The 22,500-nt window shown below is 42.8% G+C and overlaps 3 protein-coding genes across 3 annotated transcripts in view; 2 read left to right on the top strand and 1 right to left on the bottom strand.

The window, feature by feature from the left end:
• Positions 1 to 602: 602 nt before the first annotated feature.
• Positions 603 to 3,567, top strand: rab21 (RAB21, member RAS oncogene family). The gene is given in 9 exon segments (XM_030354742.1): positions 603 to 1,165; positions 1,440 to 1,499; positions 1,844 to 1,951; positions 2,240 to 2,303; positions 2,424 to 2,478; positions 2,644 to 2,668; positions 2,670 to 2,733; positions 3,078 to 3,195; positions 3,197 to 3,567. Coding segments are annotated over 9 exon segments (651 nt in total). The 5' UTR covers positions 603 to 1,033; the 3' UTR covers positions 3,222 to 3,567.
• Positions 3,568 to 5,043: 1,476 nt separating this feature from the next.
• LOC115542473 (leukocyte surface antigen CD53) lies at positions 5,044 to 15,119 on the bottom strand. Its single transcript, XM_030354738.1, has 9 exons — positions 15,106 to 15,119; positions 12,481 to 12,595; positions 11,953 to 12,024; positions 10,318 to 10,434; positions 9,027 to 9,101; positions 7,567 to 7,662; positions 7,038 to 7,151; positions 6,412 to 6,649; positions 5,044 to 5,640 (listed from the first exon to the last, which is right to left on the bottom strand). Exons 2-9 carry the CDS (start codon positions 12,538 to 12,540, stop codon positions 5,612 to 5,614), a joined length of 801 nt encoding a protein of 266 aa, XP_030210598.1. The 5' UTR covers positions 12,541 to 12,595; positions 15,106 to 15,119; the 3' UTR covers positions 5,044 to 5,611.
• A 1,963-nt stretch (positions 15,120 to 17,082) lies between these two features.
• The window catches only part of LOC115542449 (thyrotropin-releasing hormone-degrading ectoenzyme), a 23,629-nt gene continuing 18,211 nt past the window's right edge, over positions 17,083 to 22,500 (top strand). The window contains exons 1-2 of the mRNA XM_030354699.1: positions 17,083 to 18,705; positions 20,695 to 20,936. Coding sequence (XP_030210559.1) covers positions 18,268 to 18,705; positions 20,695 to 20,936 — 680 coding nt within the window. The 5' untranslated portion in view covers positions 17,083 to 18,267. The remainder of the gene's footprint in view (positions 18,706 to 20,694; positions 20,937 to 22,500) is intronic.

Genomic DNA, 22,500 nt, shown 5'->3' on the forward strand with positions numbered 1-22,500 from the left:
GACAGATAAAAAGTTTTAAGCCTCATTGGGGTTCCCTGCATGTGTAACGGTGTTTATATAGTTAATTCCGCTTGCAAGCCTGTTGGGTTGTTTTTGCATTGTTGTTGTCGGCATGTTGGCAGAGCGATACCTAGTGTTGGCTTTGGTTGGCAGAGAGTGACACCTAGTGGTTGGCTGTGGTAGGCAGAGAATCACACGAGGTGTTCTTTTAAGCTTAGAAGACCGAGCAAAAAGTCGAAAAAGCCTAATATCACCCCTTTAAAAAACAATCGGTTTTGTAGAACGGTTGGACTACAGAGATGTAGCCAGAGCGTTGCAATGACGTCATAAATGAGCCGTGTAACGGAGGCAGCACCACAAGGGGGAGCCATGTTTATTCTTCAGTTAACCTGACCTCAGTTAATTATATCCTGTCTAACCTGCTCATTGAATTAAGAGTTTATACCCCATAGTAAAACAAGTGACATTTTATCATGAGACAGTGCGTGTTGAAGAAGATGATTTTCTCTCATCAAACCAACTTCACCGCCACATTGTTTGGTGACGTGTGAGGTTTAAATGTTGTCGCTTGATGACGTAAAGACGTATGCCCGATCGCGACCTGGATCATGTGATCGTGACGTAGACTGTGTATGCTAGCAGGCTAACGCTAGCGGTGGCTAACCGTCTCTCCGGAAGAGGACAGATTTATTATATTTCATCATCAAACGTGATATTATTATAATATTTGTAAACGTTATAATTAGCGTTATTGAACCGCGGCATTTGACTGGTTGGGGATCGGTCGGCTTCACCTGTTGACTCGTTTAATGGCAACCTTGCTCAGTACTGGTTAGCTGAACTATTACTAGTACTAGTACTTTAGTGGTACTAGTACGATAGTGGTGCTAGTACTAGTTGGGGTTAGGAGAGCCACGACTGTTTAAGGTTAGTGGAGCCACTACAAGTTAGGGTTAGGAGATTCACTACTTGTTAGGGTTCGGGGAGCCACTACTAGTTAGGGTTAGGGGAGACACTACTAGTTAGGGTTAGGATGGCGTCCGGCGGCGGCAGGTCGTCCTCCTTCAAGGTGGTCCTGCTGGGGGAAGGATGCGTCGGCAAGACGTCGGTGGTCCTGAGATACTGCGAGAACAAGTTCAACGACAAACACATCACCACCCTACAGGTAATAATATAATCCATGCTACGATACATGATGTAGGCTACACTATGTAATAAATGCTATTTAATAATAAATGCTATTAATATGTATAGGAATTAAGTTAGAAATTGTGGTCACATGGCCAGAACCCAGAGGCACGACGTCACATGACGATGATGTCATCGGAGTCAAGTTTTGTTTTCAAGTCTCAAAGGGCATCGGGGACACGCCCTGATATGAGGCAATATAAAGACTGTGTGTGTGTGTGTGTGTGTGTGTGTGTGTGTGTGTGTCCCAGGCATCGTTCCTCACCAAGAAGCTCAACATCACCGGGAAGAGAGTCAACCTGGCCATCTGGGTAATTCAAACATCTGTCTGTCTCACCTTAGCTTGTCTGCCTGTCTTACCTTAGCCTGTCTGATTGACCTTAGCCTGCATGTCTGTCTTACCTTAGCCTGTCTGTCTGTCTGTCTGTCTGTCTGTCTGTCTGTCTGTCTGTCTGTCTGTCTGTCTGTCTGTCTGTCTTACCTTAGCCCTGTCTGTCTTTGTCTTACCTTAGTCTGTCTGTCTGTCTGTCTTACCTTAGCCCTGTCTGTCTTACCTTAGCCCTGTCTGTCTTACCTAAGCCTGTCCGTCTCTGTTTTACCTTAGCCCTGTCTGTATATCCACCTGTCTGTCTGTGTGCCTGCTGTCTGTCTCCAGGACACCGCTGGCCAGGAGAGGTTTCATGCCTTGGGGCCAATTTACTACAGAGACTCTAACGGCGCCATCTTGGTTTATGATGTCACCGATGAAGACTCCTTTCTGAAGGTGAAGAGTGATAACTACTGCTGCTACTACTATGTTAGCCTATTATGGTTAACAGCATGTTAACCCTAATGTTAACCTAGAAAGAGTCAACATAACGCAATGAAAACATGAAACTACATGTTATCTGAGCTAGAGTCAACATTATGGAATGAAAACATGAAACTACATGCTATCTGCGGTAGTCAAAATGATGTAAATAAAACATGAAACTACATGCTATCTGAGGTAGTCAAAATTATGTAATTTAAAACATGAAACTACATGTCAACGTTGCACATGTGTTCACAGGTGAAGAACTGGGTGAAAGAGTTGAGGAAAATGCTTGGCAACGACATTTGTTTGTGTATAGTAGGTAAATCAACAGTCTACCTAACTCTATCTATAGTTATTTATAGTAAATATATATATATATATATATATATATATATATATATATATATCACCCTGTAACTGAGTGTGTTTATGTATTCAGGGAATAAGATCGACCTGGACAAAGAACGGCATGTGGCTGAGGAGGAGGCAGAGAGGTTCGTACCCTGTTGTGTGTACCCTGTTGTGTGTACCCTGTGTGTACCCTGTTGTGTGTACCCTGTTGTGTGTATCTTGTTACTTACCATGGTGTGTGAACCACCTCAGAATGTACAAATTAAGAAGGAAACTTGTTTGTGTTTGTGTCCGTCTTGTCTGTGTAGCTATGCAGAGTCGGTGGGAGCCAGGACATTACCACACATCAGCCAAGTTGAATAAAGGCATTGAAGAGCTCTTCCTGGATCTCTGTAAAAGTAAGTTCATACTCTGATCTTTATCTAGATGATGTTATATACTCTGGTCTTATCTAGATGATGTTGGAAACTCTGGTCTTTATCTAGATGATGTTAGAAACTCTGGTCTTTATCTAGATGATGTTATATACTATGTTTTTTTATCTAGATGTTGTTATATACTCTGGTTTAAATCGATCTAGATTGATAGATAGGATTAATCAATTTCAATCTAAATTCTATAATCAGATTTTAAATCGTATCTTTATCTTGAGGATTGTACTCAGATTTGAATCGAGTAGATATTTAATTGTAATCTAAATTATGCAATCTAAATTTAAGCTGTTGTCGTTTTTATTCTGAAGGAATGATGGAAACGGCTCAGGCAGACGAGCGGTTGTTGAAGGGCAGTGGAGCCGGCCAATCAGTGCCCAGTAGGCGGGGCGTACAGATAGTGGATGACGAACCACAAGCTGCCGCTGCAGGGGGGTTGCTGTTCATCTGGCTAACGCACACGCGTACACGCACACACACACGCATACACACCATCATCATGCCTTTTCCTCTAAACTGAACCTTTAACCTTTAGAAATCAACCCTTGTCTCATCTTGTCTCTGCTCCCTCCTCTCTCATCCTGTCTCTCCTCCCTCCTCTCTCATCTTGTCTCTCCTCTCTCCTCCCTCGTCTCTCATCTTGTCTCTCCTCCTCTCTCCTCTCCCCTCTCACTCCTCTCTTTTTAAACCGATCTAAAGTTTTAAATCTTGGATATGTCGGATCTGGCTCGCACTTTCTTTTCAAATGAGTCGTTTTCTGTAATGGTTTCATTTATGTTTAAATACAATAGAAAAACAGAATGACTCTTATTTAATAAGTTATAAATGTTGGGTCTTTATAAACAATGTTCTGTATATGTTCTTACTTGGGGGAGGCATCCTGTCATTCATTTAGTGTGGTCTGTCTGTCCATAGTCCTCTTGTGTCGTCTGTCTGTCTGTCTGTCTGTCTGGTTCTGGTCTGTCTGTCTGTCTGTCTGTCTGTCTTGTGGTATTGGGGTGTCTGTGCATCTCGTTTTGCATCTTTCTTTCTATCCAACAGTGACAGGATATATAATCTGCTTTAACCAGCTGGGAAAGGAAAGAGGCACAAAATGATAGTGGTGAAGAAATTGGAGCAAATGTTTGATTTGTACTTTTTTTTAACTGCTAGTCTTGTGTTTTGTAAAGATAACAATTATAACCGCAACAAGGGCAGCATCTGGTCTTGAGTCCTTCTTTCCTGGTCGTTTCAGTCGTTAGGATCCATTCCTATATAGGTGAGGAAACCTTCCTGAGCAGGTTAGGAACCTTCCTGTAGCAGGTTAGGAACCTTCCTGAGCAGGTAAGAACCTAAGCAGGTTAGGATTCTTCCAGAGCAGGTAAGGATCCTAAACAGGTCAGGGTCCTACCTAAGCAGGTTAAGAAACTTCCTAAGCAGGTTAAGAACCTTCCTAAGCAGGGTAGGAACCTTCCTGAGCAGGTTAGGAACCTTCCTATGCAGAGTGGTATTCTCTCTATGTTCTCATCTCCTTTAGGCTTCACTGGGCCATTACCAAAGGAAAGAGGATGATGCCTTCCCACAATTCCTTGCGCCAGCAACATTTAAAACGACAAAAAAATTCTGTTCACGCAAACAAACTATCAACATGACCGACAATTATTTTTCTACAATCAAACTCATTGGGGTTCCTGTAGATAAATATGGACGGACAGGACGGTGAGCGTGAGTATGGAAGGATGGAGGATTAGGGTCACGTGATTTAACCTCAAAATTTAAATTTCAAAAACGTTTTAGGTATTTTGAGGTAATTAGCTGATTACAGAATTGTGGGTTTTCATGACCTGAATGCCATACTCATCAGGATTCATACAAACAAGAACTTGAATTATTTCACTTTGGTTGTAATGAATCGCCATGAGTTTCACTTTTTCAATTTAGTTATTGAAATTAAGTTCATTTTCCACAATATTCTAATTTATTGAGATGCACCTTTATATATAATATACCACTTCAGCCGTGAACAACTATTTAGTTTCACTTTAGTGACTGGTGACCTCCAGGCCATTCTTGATGTTATTTCAAACGGTGGTAATGAAGACGGTGACACCTTATGAACATATGTTTAGATCTATATGTATCTACACACATATGATTGAATAGGTAAAAGGTTCTAAATGGTTTGATGGTTACAGGGTTTGATGACTAAAGGGTTCGATGATTACACGGTTTGGGTTAAGCTGCTATTACACACAATGCTGATTATATCTCAGTTTACATATTCATGATGGCCAAGGATGGAAATAAATGTCTTTATTGGCAAGGGTAGAAGTCAAAAGAAGTCAAAAGTTAAATTCGGCAAACGGGACAATATGCATTTTAAATATTAATGTATGACTCTGAATTAAATGTCCCTTTTGTAAACGCAAGTGGTTTTCATCATCAAACAGTTAAATCAACTAATAGCCCTTTACTGATCGTCTAAGAAGTTACTAGTTTTAGGTTAGCTAAACTGGCATAAATGGAGGCAGGCTAATCTCACAGCAATATTTACCCCCCTTTATATCTAGAGTGCTGCTAACTCAAAGCTAGTGCAAACTTAATGCTACCTTAGTGCAAACCTAGTCTAGTGGTACTAGATTAACCCTCATCCATCCGACATCAAAATACAAGTACGGCCGCACACAGCTAGCGAGCTAACGACAGATAAGGAAGCAGAAAGTCGTTGAGCTGCTGGAGACACAGCAGGGCCTTAAGCAGGAGAGTTGTACAGCTCCTGGTACTTAGGAGGCTGGGGACTGAAGACAGCCGGGATGGAAAGGACCATCATGGTTCTGGGAACCTTGGGGACCCATCTGGTGGATGATCACGGAGGGACAGCACCATCCCAAGTAGCTGGAATTCACAAATAGACATTTCTATTGACATATGAACGTCTGTAGTTTGGAAAGAGATATTTCTATTGATATTTGAACATCTATAATTTAGAAATAAATATTTCGATTGATATATGAACTAGTTTAGAAAATATATTGATATTGATATATGAACTGTAATTTAGAAAATATATTTCGATTGATATATGCACTGTAATTTAGAAAATATATTTCTATTGATGAATGATCAACTCTAGTTTAGAAAATATATTGCAATTGATGTATGAACATCTGTCGTTTAGAAAGATATTTGTTTTGATATATGAACTTTAGTTCAGAAATGTATATTTCTATTGATATATGAACTATAGTTTAGAAAGACCTATTTATATTTAATATATGAACAACTAATTTAGAAAATATATTTATATTGATATATGAACAACTGTAGCTTAGAAAGATATTATATTGATATATATATTAACAACTAATTTAGAAAATAGATATTTCTATTGTATTATCAACAACTAATTTAGAAAATAGATATTTCTAATGATATATGAACTGTTGTTTAGAAAGGGATATTTCTATTGATATTTGAACAACTGTAGTTAGAAAATATATTACTATTGATGTGGTGAACAACTGTAGTTTAGAAAATATATTTATATTGATGTATGAACAACTGTAGTTTAGAAAATATATTTATATTGATGTATGAACAACTGTATTTTAAAAATATATTTTCTATTGATATAGGGTTAGGTTGATGTCCTAATATCCACCTCACGGCGAGGGTTCCCAGGGAGAAAACCACGGCCATGTAGATGTTGTACGCCATGCCCACATACTGCCATGATGATGGGGGGAAACAGGTCTGTAGAACGACAGGTAGTTACTATGGCAACGTAGCACATAACCATGAAAGTCATATTGTAATATTTGAAGTTTAAGTGATGGAAGCGCCACGTATTATTATTAATCTTACCGCCCTGAAAATTGTCCTCCTGATGATACTGGAGAAGTTCTGAAAGGGAGAAAATGTAAATTACTCACAATATTAGTATTATACACTACCATTACAAATGTCATTAGTTATAGTAATTGTAGTAATAGTTGTAGAGTGTATGGTATTCCTAATACACATAGCAGTATATGCAGTATAATGTGAACTAAAAGGTAGTATGTGTCCTTACATCATGTTGTATTACTAGTACAACATATATACAAGTGTATTACTAGCAGTATAATGTGTAGTATATAATGTGTATTACTAGTAGTATAATGTGTAGTATATAATGTGTATAACTAGCAGTATAATGTGTAGTATATAACGTGCATTACTAGCAGTGTAATGGGTATTATATATAACGTGTATTACTAGCAGTGTAATGTGTATTATATAACGTGTATTACATTGTAGTTGACGGTCCTGCAGTTCCCTTCAAACTCTTGCTCAGAGTTGCACGCACATGAGGAAGGAATATTATTCTCCCAGTCTTCATAACTGAAGAGTCCACAGCACTGGAGCTAAAAATATATCAACATATACACACATATATCAACATATCTACACATATCTATACATATCTCAACATACACATATATAAACATCAATACATATATACACCGGCTATCTATATGTGTTCATCATAACTAGAGTCCACAGCACTTTAGCTATAAACATACTGTATATACACACAAATATACAAAGACATATGCATCGTTTTCTGAGTGAGTTGATCCTATATAGGGTGTTAGAAGAGGGATCCTATATAGGGTGATACAGTGATAGAAAAGTGATCCTATATAGGGTGATACAGTGATAAAATAGTGATTCTATATAGGTTTATACAGGGATAGAATAGTGATTCTATATAGGGTTATACAGTGATAGAATAGTGATTCTATATAGGGTTATACAGTGATTAAAATATGATCTTACAGTCGTCTGGACGGAGCTCATCATGTTCTGAGTGCTCTCTGGTGATTGGTCCAGAGGAAGGAGACTTCTGAACTTTTGCTCCATCACGTTTTCAATCTACAAAATATCAACAATATACCAATATATATATAGAAAAAATACTTTATGAATTTGATCTATTATAAATATGATAAATACTACATTATAATTTAACCCTTAATAACGCATGCATATAATATGTATATTAAAATATATATTATACATCTTTTATTATAACCCTTAATAATGCATATTATTAAGGGTTATAAATACAAAATTTATAACATAAATATATATTTTAATATTGTCTATACTACACTATACTGGTATTACTACTAATAAACTACTACTAACTAGAGTCGGGCGATTAATCGATTTTTGATCGTAATTCGAATGAATGGTTTGGGAAGAATCTTATTTTTAAAAGGTTAAATATCAACATGGCACCATGCAGTGAAAAAAATTAGTGTAGAGTTTGCATAAAATCTGTGGCAACCATAAGCACATCACATTTATTCCAACATCTAAACTAAGGCATGCAGCAGAGTGGGAGAGTATTTATGGACTAATTATTAGTACTATAATATTGTCTAGTGGTCCAATGGTTTTCAAAACTGTGGGGGCGCGCCCCCCCTGGGGGCGCCAGAGTTCTTCAGGGGGGGCGCGACGTGAGAAAAAAAATTAACCCGAAAAAAACCCTGAAAGACGATGATTCAAATCATCAGTCGTACTTCAACTTTAGAAGTAACATAACCAGTGCTTAATTTGAGGGGGAGCAAGGGGGAGCGCGCTCCGGAAGCTCTGACGCGCGCTCCGGAAGCTCTGACGTGCGCTCCGCCAGCTCCGCCACGAGCAGTATAAAAAAAAATGCGCTGCGTAGCGGTAATCAATGAAGTAACGACATAACATTGCGTGGGGAATAGGTACTTTGGCGCCCCGTGCTGTAGGCGTACACCCGTGTATAGATGGAATGAACTCCCCCCCCCCCCCCCCCCCCCCCCCAGAAAATTCAGAGTCTGGGACCCTGAATGAATCTGTAAACTGGCAGTTTACACAGATTAAGATGTTCAAATGTATTTAAAAAAGGTTAAGCTAAAACATGCTTAGATAAAGTTGTTGAAAATTGTGTTGTTTAAAAAACGCAAAAAGATGTTGTAATGTTTCAGAAATATGTTTAGAAAATATGTTCCAAATGTTTTAAAATTATGATCGGAGATGTTTGAAATGTGTAAAATAATTAAAATAGCTTTCAAAACACGGGTATTTAGAAATAAAAATTGGGGGGGGGCGGCTCAGCTGAATTTTTTTCTCTGAGGGGGGGCTCACTCTCTCACACTTTGAAAACCCCTGGTCTAGTCTATACTACGCTGGTATTACTACTAGCACTAATATAATACTAGGACCTATGTACTAATATAATTACTATAATAGTATTGTCGCACCTGTGGACTGGAGATGGCCATTGACGTTCCGGTCTTCCACATAATCAAAGTTCCAATGACCATGAAAACCAGGAACTAGACAGACAGGTAGGTAGGTTGACAGACAGGTAGACAAACAGGTAGACAGTCCGCCAGACAGACAGGTAGAAAAACAGGTAGACAAACAGACAGACAGGTAGGTAGACAGACAGGCAGGCACAGGTAGGTAGACAGACAGGTAAACACAGTTGGGTAGACCCAGGTAGGTAGACAGACAGGCAGACACAGGTAGGTAGACCGACAGGTAAACACAGTTGGGTAGACATAGGTAGGTAGACCGACAGGTAAACAGTTAGGTAGACAGACAGGTAGGTAGACAGACAGGTAGAGCGACAGACAGGTAGACACAGGTAGGTAGACAGACAGGAAGACACAGGTAGGTAGACAGGTAGACATAGGTAGGTAAACAGTTAGGTAGACAGACAGGTAGGTAGACAGACAGGTAGACACAGGTAGGTAGACAGACAGGAAGACACAGGTAGGTAGACATAGGTAGGTAGACAGACAGGTAGGTAGACAGACAGGTAGACACAGGTAGTTAGACAGAAGTAGGGAGGAAGAAATGTACACAGAGGTAAACAAAGTTAATTATATTTATGTACTTATGTACTAACACAATAAGAGCACCCCTGGTAATAACACCCTTTGATACTCACCACAATAAGAGCACCCCTGGTAATAACACCCTTTGATACTCACCACAATAAGAGCACCCCTGGTAATAACACCCATTGATGCTCACCACTATAAGAGCACCCCTGGTAATTAACACCCATTGATGCTCACCACTATAAGAGCACCCCTGGTAATAACACCCATTGATGCTCACCACTATAAGAGCGCCCCTGGTAATAACACCCATTGATGCTCACCACTATAAGAGCGCCCCTGGTAATGACACCCTTTGATACTCACCACAATAAGAGCACCCCTGGTAATAACACCCATTGATACTCACCACAATAAGAGCACCCCTGGTATAACACTCTTTGATACTCACCACAATAAGAGCACCCCTGGTAATAACACCCATTGATACTCACCACAATAAGAGCACCCCTGGTATAACACTCTTGATACTCACCACAATAAGAGCACCCCTGGTATAACACTCTTTGATACTCACTGCAATAAGAGCACCCCTGGTATAACACTCTTTGATACTCACCACAATAAGAGCACCCCTGGTATAACACTCTTTGATACTCACCACAATAAGAGCACCCCTGGTATAACACTCTTTGATACTCACTGCAATAAGAGCGCCCTTGTTCTCCTTTTGGGCGCCGTAGGCCCCCAGGATGGCGATCATCATGGTGACGGAGCCGACGATGTAGAGCATGAGGAGACCCGTGGTCCGGCCTTCCACCTGTCATCAATAAATGATTGTAACTCAGTTTATCAATGCATTATTATAACCATACTCATCGATACATGATTATTACTCAACTTATTTATACATCATTAATACCAAACTCATCAATACATTAATTATTACCAAACCTATCAACATACTCCTTACCAAACTTATCAATATATGAATTATAACCAAACTGATCAATTGCTGGATTGCGTTTTTCTCAATGTTGAAAACCCAGACTGGCACCCGGGTACCCTAACCTTAAGAGACCCGGGTACCCTAACCCTAAGAGACCCGGGTACCCTGACCCTAAGATACCTAAGGCCTCATTTATCAACCATAGCCTACTTATGCACAGATTTGTGTGCAAGGAGTGCGTACGAACATTGCCATGAAAAGTATGGAAAGGATGTGCAATGTGTGTAAATATAAGCACAGCTCTGGTCATGTGTACAAACAGAATCTAGTGGTAGAATAGTGATATTACAAGCAAAAAGCAAAGCAGTTAAGAGCGTCAGCATATGCATTAAGCAATCAACATCCATATATTTCCTGTGTTTCCTTTAATTAGAAAACAATTACTTCAAATTGTCTAATTTTGCTTGTCTTGTCTTGCGTTATTGAAAGATTTGGCAAACCAATCCTCGCCGCAGGAAGCGCATTTACAATTTACGATTGCGCTGATCTGCTTGGCGAGTTGCTGACGTCTCGTGTCTGTGTTTACTTCAGATAGTGTTCTCTCTTCCGACCCAACTGAATTAACAGCATCAGTCACTTTTTCCCATGCAGCAAGCTTTCTCTTAATTGCAATGCCTCCTGCGCTAGGTGAGCCAAAAAAACGACTATTGTTTGATTCAACCTTGTTTACGAGCGTTCCCATTTTAGTTTTCGAGAAGTTTAATTACTTCCCTCAAACCGTTTATCCAGAGTCGGGTTACGGGGCAGAAGCTCCACCTGGGCGGCCCATATATTGTCTGTGACCATATTTGGTTAATTCGAGGCACTTCTAAATGCAAATGGTCTGAGCGTGCATGAGCATGGAACTTAAGAACAGGTGGGATTTATCAAGATAGATGACTTACTAATGTGCGTACGATTTCCTTGTCCAGGTTTGATAAATACCCATTTTTTTTCCTTTTTAACTTAAATTTCATTCGTAAAAGAGAATTTAGAGGCTCTTCTACTCACGGTTGATAATGTGGCCCCTTGGTACCCTAACCCTAAGAGACCTGGTTACCCTAACTCTAAGAGAGAGGTTTACTCTAAAGGAGAGAGGACAGAGGGAGGAAAGGTTTAAGGACAGAGGGAGGAGAGGTTTAAGGACAGAGGGAGGAGAGGTTTAAGGACAGAGGGAGGAGAGGTTTAAGGACAGAGGGAGGAGAGGTTTAAGGACAGAGGGAGGAGAGGTTTAAGGAGAGAGGGAGGAGAGGTTTAAGGACAGAGGGAGGAGAGGTTTAAGGACAGAGGGAGGGGAGGTTCTAGGACAGAGGGAGGAGAGGTTTAAGGACAGAGGGAGGAGAGGTTTACCTCCCCGGCTCCATGGTTTTTGGATACCGACTGGGACACCAGTGCGAGGCCGATCACCAGCGCGCCCAGGATCTGAAACATGAGGTTTGAGTTACGCCCAACAGGCCTTGAACGGCACGGCACGGTACGGCCAGGTAGACTGACCGGCTGCTTCCGGGTTTTATCTCGACAGAAAACATTGACCAGCGATCCCCGTTTATAGAATTAGAAAAACAATGTAACTATGATGACGACACACCATCACATTATTGACAATCTTATGGTCAATATATATCGCTTTTGAATAGATGAAGTTTCCAGCTTTAATAAACACCAATCGGTCATTATCATTTCAATAGATTTATTGCATTTAGGCCTATGTCAATAGTAATGACGACCACACGCATACATTACAACTACCTTTACTTTCAAGCGACGCAGTTTCAAACACATTCCTGCCAGTTTAGCGGCATATTTGGGATAACTATTTCAGTTCTATATTGTGATAACATATATCCTGTATTATATTTCAAAGAGAAAGCTGCTCACCGCAAAAAGTATGTTGAAGAATGTGAAGGTGCGTTTGAGACACACGTTAACTTGAGTCATGTTGACGTCAGGACGAGAGAAACTCCGCTTGTTGTTCGCTTGAGTGAAAGTGAGCCTGAAACCAGGAGGGTTAGGGGTAGTAGCCCAGAGGGGGAGGAGCATAGAATGAATACATGGTGTGGCTCCCAACAGACACAGTTGCATAATTTAAGTTCATTAGAATAGTTAAAGTTTGATAATTTTAATATATCATAATACATTAATATTTCTCATAATTTTCTCATTAGCATTTTCTTTTACTTTGAAAAATGTGTACAAGCTGACCTGTTTAAGCCTTTTATAGCGCAAAAACTGTTCTATGGTTTGGTTGCGTTACTGTTGAAACAGCCTGGAGCCTAGAGGGGAGGAGCCCAGAGGGAGAGGAGCCTAGAGTGGGAGGAGCCCAGAGCGGAAGGAGTCCGGAATGTGAAGTTCCCAGAGTGGGAGGGGCCAATGGGGTCGATTCCTGTAAATGACTAGGATGTTGGTATAATTTCACAGTCAGGGACTTTTCACAAAGAAACATTTCCCAACCAACCCTTCCCTCAATATGTCCCCCTCTTTGAATGTATTTATTGAAACTAATAATAATAACTAAAATAATAACAATAATAATGAAAGCAAAGATTTAGATTTAACTAAAATTATTATTATTATTATTATTAGTAGTAGTAGTAGTAGTAGTAGTGGTAGTATTAGAAGTAGTAATATGATACACAGTCATAGTCAAATAAATCCAAGGCTGGGTTCAGCAGTCACAAGTGAAACTTGGTTAGTGCTGGGGTTAAGTGTGATGGCTCATCACTCCTTCTCCTCCTCCCGCCTCCTCCTCCTCCTCCTCCTCCTCCTCCTCCTCCTCCTCCTCCTCCTCCTCCTCCTCCGTGTAGTCACAGGGATCAGGGCTAGCTCTAAATCCGGCTGTAGGCCTACTTTATACATCCTAACCCTAGCCTGCTATAGACAGATGGCTGTAGGCCTACTTTATACATCCTAACCCAAGCCTGCTATAGACAGATGGCTGTAGGCCTACTTTATACATCCTAACCCTTACCTGCTATAAACATATGGCTGTAGACCTACTTTATACACCCTAACCTGCTATAGACAGATGGCTGTAGGCCTACTTTTTACAACCTAACCTGCTATAGAGAGATGGCTGTAGACCTACTTTATACACCCTAACCCTAACCTGCTATAGACAGATGGCTGTAGGCCTACTTTATACAACCTAACCTGCTATAGAGAGATGGCTGTAGACCTACTTTATACAACCTAACCTGCTATAGACAGATGGCTGTAGACCTACTTTATACACCCAAACCCTAACCTGCTATAGACAGATGGCTGTAGGCCTACTTTATACAACCTAACCTGCTATAAACAGATGGCTGTAGGCCTACTTTATACAACCTAACCTGCTATAGACAGATGGCTGTAGGCCTACTTTATACAACCTAACCTGCTATAGACAGATGGCTGTAGGCCTACTTTATACAACCTAACCTGCTATAGACAGATGGCTGTAGGGCCTAAAAAAAAAAAAGTTTGGTTCCTGTTGGTGGTCAGTTGAGGTCATGGGTAGGTAGGGAATTTATTTTATTTTTTTATTTTATTTTTTCCAGCGGCAGCGAATGATAGGTAGGTTGTTTTCATTTATAAACGAGAAAATTCGCTCATCCTTGTACAGAATGAAGAGGTGCTGTACCAAAACATAATTATAGTTTGCATCAAAAAAAAAAAAAAAAAAATTTTTTTTTTTTTTTTTTTTTTTTTTTTATAAAGCTCATAAAATAATTTGGTTCGCACATAAATTGACAGGGTCGGTCGGAAACCGGAACCAAACAAAAATTTTTTTTAGGCCCAGACCTACTTTATACACCCTAACCCTAACCTGCTATAGACAGATGGCTGTAAGTGTCTGTAAAGTGTGTGGACAGCTCACCCCAGAGGATTTGCCATCGCAGCGGAGGACCGGATCTGAGATGAGGCTAGCCCTAACCACAGAGGAGAAAGGTTCTACTAAGCCTTGTGTAGGCTAACCCTGGTTAGGCTAACCCTGGTGTAATTCAGGATAACCCTAGGCTAAGATAACAGTAGGGTCATCTAGGAATAATGCTAAGGTAGGGGGGCTAACCCAAAAAATGAGGAACTACAGGTCCCTTCTCAGTTCAGTCCAAATCAATATCCCAATCTACTGTTTAAACTGCTGTTAGCCAGCAGTGGGTAACAGTCATTCTACTGCTGGTTAAAGATGTAGAAAAGGGATCCGTTTTATAACCTGTATGTTGTGAGTATTGGGTCTAAACCCCACAAGATGAAGATGATGAAGATTATGCTTATGGATCCGCTGAAGTCTATCTAGAGATAAATATCTTTCAAATGGTTTAATTTGTGTCTATGTACATGGGTTCTAACCCTACCTGAATACATGGGCTCTAACCCTGCCTGAATACATGGTTTGGCTGCCAACGGAGACAGTTGCATAATTTAAGTTCATTAGAATAGTTAAAGTTTGATCATTTTTAATATATAATAATATATATTTCTCTGCATTTTCTTTTACTTCAAAAATGTGTACAAGCTGACCTGTTTAAGCCTTTTATAGCACAAAAATTGTTCTGAGGTTTGGTTGGTTCTTAACATTCATTGATGAAACAGCAGCTTTGGAGCTCATTAAGTCTATTATGTCGTTAGTTTCACTGAGAGTAGACACAAGAAGAGAAGTGCCTTTTTTATTTTGTTTAACTCCACTGGAATTAACGCGGCCAATGAGTTCTCACGGCATGTTTGGTGGCAGCTTGAACATATTCAGCGAATAAATGCCTGTGAAGAAGAATGTCTTGTGTCTGTGTCTGTTAACTGGGGGGAACTACATATGGGTTCTAACCTGAATACATGGGTTCTAAGTGCTAACCCTACCTGAAAACAGGGGTTCTACGTTAGAATGAGATGTATATAGAGAGAGAGCTCGATGTATTGAGAAAGAGAGAGCTTGATGTATAGAGAGAGAGAGCTGAATGTATAGCGATGGCAGCTCATCCAGATAGATGACACAGCCGCCTTCCATCAGCAGCAGTTATTCAGTATGATCTATTGGTCATTATGGGAGGGGGGGTCATTATGGATGTGGGTCACATGTGTTTACGCTCTGATTCTCCACTAATCTCAGGATCAAGTTTCCGTTTTTATTTAATATCTCTGGGTGAAGAAACACACTCCATCACTGTCAGCGAGAGGAGGGGAGGTGGGGAGGGAGGGAAAAGGGGGAGGGAGAGAAAAGGGGAGGGAGAGAAGGGGGGAGAGAGAGAAGGGGGAAGAAGGAGAGGGGGGGAGAGGGGAGAAGGGGGAGGGAGAGAAGGGGGGAGAGGGAGAAGGGGGGAGAGAGAACCATCCTAAATACACTAGCCCTCACCAACAGGATGACAACAGTAGAGTCAAGGACTGGTAGACTTATTTCTGTATTCAGATGTCTCTTATAATAATCCATATATTACATTTTGATCCGGTAATCCAATGTAGGGTCGGGGCTAACCCCCAAAACTGGATCAGGGTAATCCACTCTATCCCTCCTACTGGATCAGGGTAATCCACTACAAACCCTCCTACTGGATCAGGGTAATCCACTATAAACCCTCCTACTGGATCAGGGTAATCCACTACAAACCCTCCTACTGCATCAGGGTAATCCACTGCAAACCCTCCTACTGGATCAGGGTTAATCCACTCTGAATCCTATTGGATCAGAGTAATCCACTCTGAATCCTACTGGATCAGGGTTAATCCACTCTGAATCCTATTGGATCGGGGTAATCCACTCTGAATCCTACTGGATCAGGGTTAATCCACTCTGAATCCTACTAGTACAGGGTAATCCCCTCTGAATCCTACTGGATCAGGGTAATCCCCTCTGAATCCTACTAGTACAGGGTAATCCCCTCTGAATCCTACTAGTACAGGGTAATCCCCTCTGAATCCTACTGGATCAGGGTAATCCCCTCTGAATCCTACTAGTACAGGGTAATCCCCTCTGAATCCTATTGGATCAGGGTAATCCCCTCTGAATCCTACTGGATCAGGGTAATCCCCTCTGAATCCTACTGGATCAGGGTAATCCACTCTAAACCCTCCTCACCCTAACCCTGGGATCAGGGTAATAGTCTAGACCTCTTGTGTTCGGTCCAGGGTTCCATCAGAGGTCTGGATAGGGTCTGGTTGGAACAGATCTCAGAGGTCCTCATCCTTAGACCTCAAGTCCTCAGACCCCCAGTCCTCCGACCTCCAGACCCATGACCGCTCCCCCCCCCCCCGGTCAGACTGAGGACACCGGCCCTCCCCCCCGGACCCCAGGGGACGGGTCGGCTGAAGACCACCTTCCAGCTTGATGTACCAGAGCTTTAATCGTTATTCTTTCAATTATTAGAGAAAGAGAGAGTGAGAGTGAGAGAGAGAGAGAGAGAGAGAGAGAGAGAGAGAGAGAGAGAGAGAGAGAGAGAGAGAGAGAGAGAGAGAGAGAGAGAGAGAGAGAGAGAGAGAGGCAGAGAGGCAGAGAGAGAGAGGGAGAGGGAGAGGGAGAGGGAGAGGGAGAGAGAGAGAGAGAGAGAATATGTACATGATATATACCTTCTCTAGCTCGCGGAACTCAGCTGTTAGTCTCAAGATGCGCGCGCCTTTAAGCGGGAGCTCCTCGTGCGCCGGAGAGCAGATGAAGTCCCGCGCTTTGAGCAGCAGAAGCAGCTCGTGACCGATCAGTTCATCGGAGACCTTAACGGAACCGAGACCTGAACTAAAGACTGGGGGACAGGGAGGAATACAGACTGGGAGGACTAAAGACCAGGAGCACTTCAGACCGGGAGACCGGCAGGACTACAGACCGGCAGCACTATAGACCGGGAGACCGTCAGGACTACAGATCGGGAGGACTACAGACGGGAGGACTACAGACCGTCGGGGTTAACGGGAGTGGGAGAGGGGCACTGAAATCCGGTGTCAGATTTAGGAGTTGGAACTGAAAGCACATTTTATCCATCGATCTAGAAATCTATCGATTTAGACATTTATCTATCTAGAGATCTATCGATATATTCATTTTTCAGCCATCGATCTATCTATCTATATATATATATATATTATATATATATCTGGGGATCTATCTTGATATCGAGACATAGAGAGGAAGGTCTCGCGCTGGGATGACGAGATCTGACGAACGGATCAAAGCGCGCGCTGTTCAGGGTTCCCGCGGTATGATCCTGTGAAGTGTAACACGTGTGGCCACTCACCCCTTCATAGGGACATGATGACCTAACCCTAACAGAGATCGGACCAGGACCACAGAGATTGGAGCAGGACCACAAAGATAGGACCAGGACCACAGAGATAAGACCAGGTCCACAGTGATAGGACCAGGTCCACAGAGATTGGACTTGGACCAGAGAGATAGGAACACCGAGATAGGACCAGGACCACGAGATAGGACCAGGATCACAGAGCTAGGACCACCGAGATAGGACCACCGAGACAGGACCAGGACCACCGAGATAGGACCACCGAGACAGGACCAGGACCACAGCGATAGGACCACCGAGACAGGACCAGGACCACAGAGATAGGACCACCGAGATAGGACCACCGAGACAGGACCAGGACCAGATTTTCTCCTCTGGAGGTTCTGGAGACTTCAGGTCTTTTGGTTTAAAACGAGACGTTTGCTTTCTAAACTCTTTGAGGACGTGGCCGGGCGGCACAACCATGAGGAGCTCCCGGTCCGACCAGTGGTCCGAGGCGGTGGTCCGGCCCCGGACTACGGAGTCCCGGGTGGCGGTCCACAGGCGGCTGGTGCTGGTCTTCGCCCTGTCCCTAGTCACCCTGCTCACTGTGACGGGCGTGGCTGTGCTGCTCAGCCTGCGGGCCGACGACTGCAGTGGTCCAGACGGGGAGGGGACCCGGGCCGGGGCGGGGCCGAGGGCCGAGGGAGGCCGGGGGAACGGCAGCCGGGGGGAGAGGGGGGGGGATGAGGAGGAGAAGCCCTGGAGGCGGAGCCGGCTGCCCGGCAGTCTGCTGCCCCGGCATTACGACCTGGACCTGCGCGTCCACATGGACAACTTTACCTTCACCGGAGAGGTCAGCATCCGGTTGGACTGTGTCAACGCCACCAAGTACATCGTGCTGCACACCGACTGCCTGGAGGTACCTAACCCTCACCCTAGACCGCCTTGAGGTACCTAACCCTCACCCTAGACCGCCTTGAGGTACCTATCCCTCACCCTTAACCCTGGAGGTTAACCCTAACCCTAAACCCCCTGGTGGTACATAACCCTAGACCGCCTTGAGGTACCTAACCCTCACCCTAGACCGCCTTGAGGTACCTAACCCTCACCCTTAACCCTGGAGGTTAACCCTAACCCTAAACCCCCTGGTGGTACATAACCCTGGACTGCCTGCAGGTACCTAACCCTCACCCTAGACCGCCTTGAGGTACCTAACCCTCACCCTTAACCCTGGAGGTTAACCCTAACCCTAAACCCCCTGGTGGTACATAACCCTAGACCGCCTGCAGGTACCTAACCCTCACCCTAGACCGCCTTGAGGTACCTAACCCTCACCCTTAACCCTGGAGGTTAACCCTCACCCTAGACCGCCTGGAGGTACCTAACCCTGTAACCCGGGAGCTACCTAAGCCTAACCCTTGAGGTACCTAACCCTCACCCTATAACGCTGGAGGTACCTAACCCTCACCCTATAACGCTGGAGGTACCTAACCCTAACCCTTGAGGTACCTAACCCTGTCTGGGTTCACTTACAACCATCTCTCTGCTCTGAGAGTTATGGTCCTCATTCAGGTCCTCAGGACAAGAGCTGCTTCTAATCAGAGCTTTATTACTTGTCTCTCAAGAGCTCCTCTACCTCTAGTTTAGGTTTAGCCAGAGTTAGTTCACCTCTAGTTTAGGTTTAACCAGAGATTGTTTACCTCTAGTTTAACCAGAGCTTGTTTACCTCTGGTTTAACCAGAGCTAGTTGACCTCTAGTTTAGGTTTAACCAGAGCATGTTTACCTCTAGTTTAAGTTTTACCAGAGGTAGTTTACCTCTAGTTTAACCGGAGCTTGTTTACCTCTGGTTCGGGCTTCCTTTATTTCCAGATGAGCCTCACAGATTCCCTTAACGAGCCTAATTAGCCGTCACAGTCGCCGTTTTGAGCCAAAAGGGCAGCAGCCCGGGGGTCTGCCCACCGCGGACTAACGTGATTGGCCTAAATCTGTCTCCTCTGGACCGGATCCAATTATGGCTCATGGAGCCAAGTGTGAACAGACAAGCTGGTTTAGAAAGTAACTTCACATCACAACCAGATTAGTGCTAGCAAACTACCACAGTACTCACATAGTACTATAATACTTGCATAGTACTACAGTACTCACATAGTACTGGAGGACTCACATAGTGGCACAGTACTACCATTACTACAGCACTCACAGTGCTACAGTATTCACATAGTAGCACAGTACTTACAGTATTACATTATTCACAGTACTCAGAATAGTATAGTACTAATAAATTATATTAACATATTAACAGAACTACAGTACTTACATTACTACAATAATCACATGGTAATACAGTACTAACTGTACTACAGTACTAACATATTACTACTGTACAAACAGTAATATAGTACTAGCATGTTACTATAGTACTAACATAATACCACGGTACTAACATAGTAATATAGTACTAACATAGTATTTTGGTACTAACATAGTACCACAGTACATACTGACACACTTCCTAGTAAACTTTTTCCATATTGTAGCTCAGTATTTGAATTGACCTGTCTTACTCACCTGTCTAACTCACCTGTTTAGTACACCTGTCCAACCCACCTGTCTAACCCACCTGTCTAACTCACCTGTATAGCTCACCTATCTAACTCTCTCCTGTCTAACCCACCTGTCTAACTCACCTATCTGACTCACCTGTCTAATACAACAGTCTAACCCAACTTCCTAATTTACCTGTCTTACTCACCTGTCTAATAGACATGTCTAACCCACCTGTCTAACTCACCTGTCTAACTCACCTGTCTAACCCACCTGTCGGACGCACCTGTCTAACTCCCCTGTCTTTCTACCTGTCTGTCTGCCTCTGTGTCCCTACCTGTCTCTCTACCTGTCGGTCCTGAGGTGAGCTCTGTGTCAGTTTGGTCAGGAAGCTCCGCCTCCAGGTCAGCCAGCCGAGGAGTGGGCGGGGCCGCACGCGTCCTCAGACATTTCAGCGTCCCAGCCAATCAGATGTATGTGTTGGCGCTGCACCGGGAGCTGCGACCAATGAGAACGTACCGTGTGAACATCACATTTCAGGCGGTCATTGAGAACGACCTGCTTGGATTCTACAGGAGCTCCTACCTGCAGGACCAGGAGAAACGGTACCCATGTTACCCTGCCACTGTTACCCTAACCCTTTGTAACCAAACCCATAATACCCTAACCCATGTTACCCTAACCCAGGTTAAGTAACCCGGGTTAACTAACCCATTGGTTCATGCTGCCGTTCTACATCGGGTGGATGTTGGTTTTGAATAAGCCCTTTGTAAAGCTTTGTGAGACTTTCTCAATAGCACCGATCACCCTTCATCTTCAGGGTTTTGGGACCATGGCAACACTGCTCATCCCATAATCTCAAGTGGATTATTTAAATGAAGCATAATTAAAAATATACAAGAAACTAATCTTGACCTATATGAATAATTCAGCATGTGTTCATATTATCTCCCTCTCCCTCTCCATCTCTCTCTCTCTCTCTCTCTCTCTCTCTCTCTCTCTCTCTCTCTCTCTCTCTCTCTCTCTCTCTCTCCCTCTCCATCTCTCTCTCTCTCTCTCTCTCTCTCTCTCTCTCTCTCTCTCTCTCTCTCTCTGTCTCTCTCTCTCTCTCTCTCTCTCTCTCTCTCTCTCCCCCTCCTTCCCGTCTCCCTCGCTCACTCGTTCAATTCAAGAGTTTCATTAGCATAGATATTTACATGCCAAAGAAGATGATTCCTACTAGGAGAAATAATATGCGTAGCATTGTACAGTTATTATATATATATATATATAATCTAATGTTATAGGTGGTGTTTAAACCAAGTGTAATAGTTTGAATGTGCCCATTAGAGTGTTCACTGTTTTAGGGTATATACCCAGTGGAGTGTTCACTGTTTTAGGGTATGTCCCCAGTAGGGTTCACTGTTTTAGGGTATGTACCCAGTAGAGTGTTCACTGTTTTAGGGTAAGTACCCAGTAGAGTGTTCCCTGTACTCTAACCAGCACTCTCTCTACTAGCATGTTGTAGAGAGGGTACAGCTTGAATTGCTTACTAGTAAAAATATGCATGATAAAAAAACAAAGCTTAAAGCTGGAGAGAAAAATTGGTAGAGAAAAAACTGCAACAGGGTGCATGCAAACCACTAGAACCTAACCCTTACCTGACCCTAACCCCAACCCTGGCCCCAACCTGTCCCTAACCTTAACCTTGACCTAACCCTGACCAATGTCGTGGCAATTTCAGATATTGTTTCTAAGACGGATGAGATATTTAGATGCAAAAAGCACACAATACTTGCAGGCAATTGTTGTTCTTATACACTTAGATCGGATCCTTGAGGGCAGCTGGCCCCCAATAAACCGAAAGCCTTTGTTAACCAGATGTTAATCTATTGATTGAAGTTCCTTAAGAGGTTGAGAAGGTGGTTGCGGCTGTTCCTTATCACCTTTTGCTTCTCTGCGCTCCCCAGGGGGTCAAGCAAAACAGGCCCAAACCAAACTACAGACAACACGGGATATGAAACCAGATAACATCAATATGAAACCAGAATATGAAACCAGATTACATCACATGAAACACAAAGATTTACATTTTATGCGACCCTGCCGAATAGCAGGGTGGCAAGATCATACATGGAATAGTATACAAAACCTAAGTTCATAAAGAAAAACGTAACATGTGGATTCTCC

Source organism: Gadus morhua, chromosome 4, assembly GCF_902167405.1.
Source record: "Gadus morhua chromosome 4, gadMor3.0, whole genome shotgun sequence".
NCBI classification, from domain to species: domain Eukaryota; kingdom Metazoa; phylum Chordata; class Actinopteri; order Gadiformes; family Gadidae; genus Gadus; species Gadus morhua.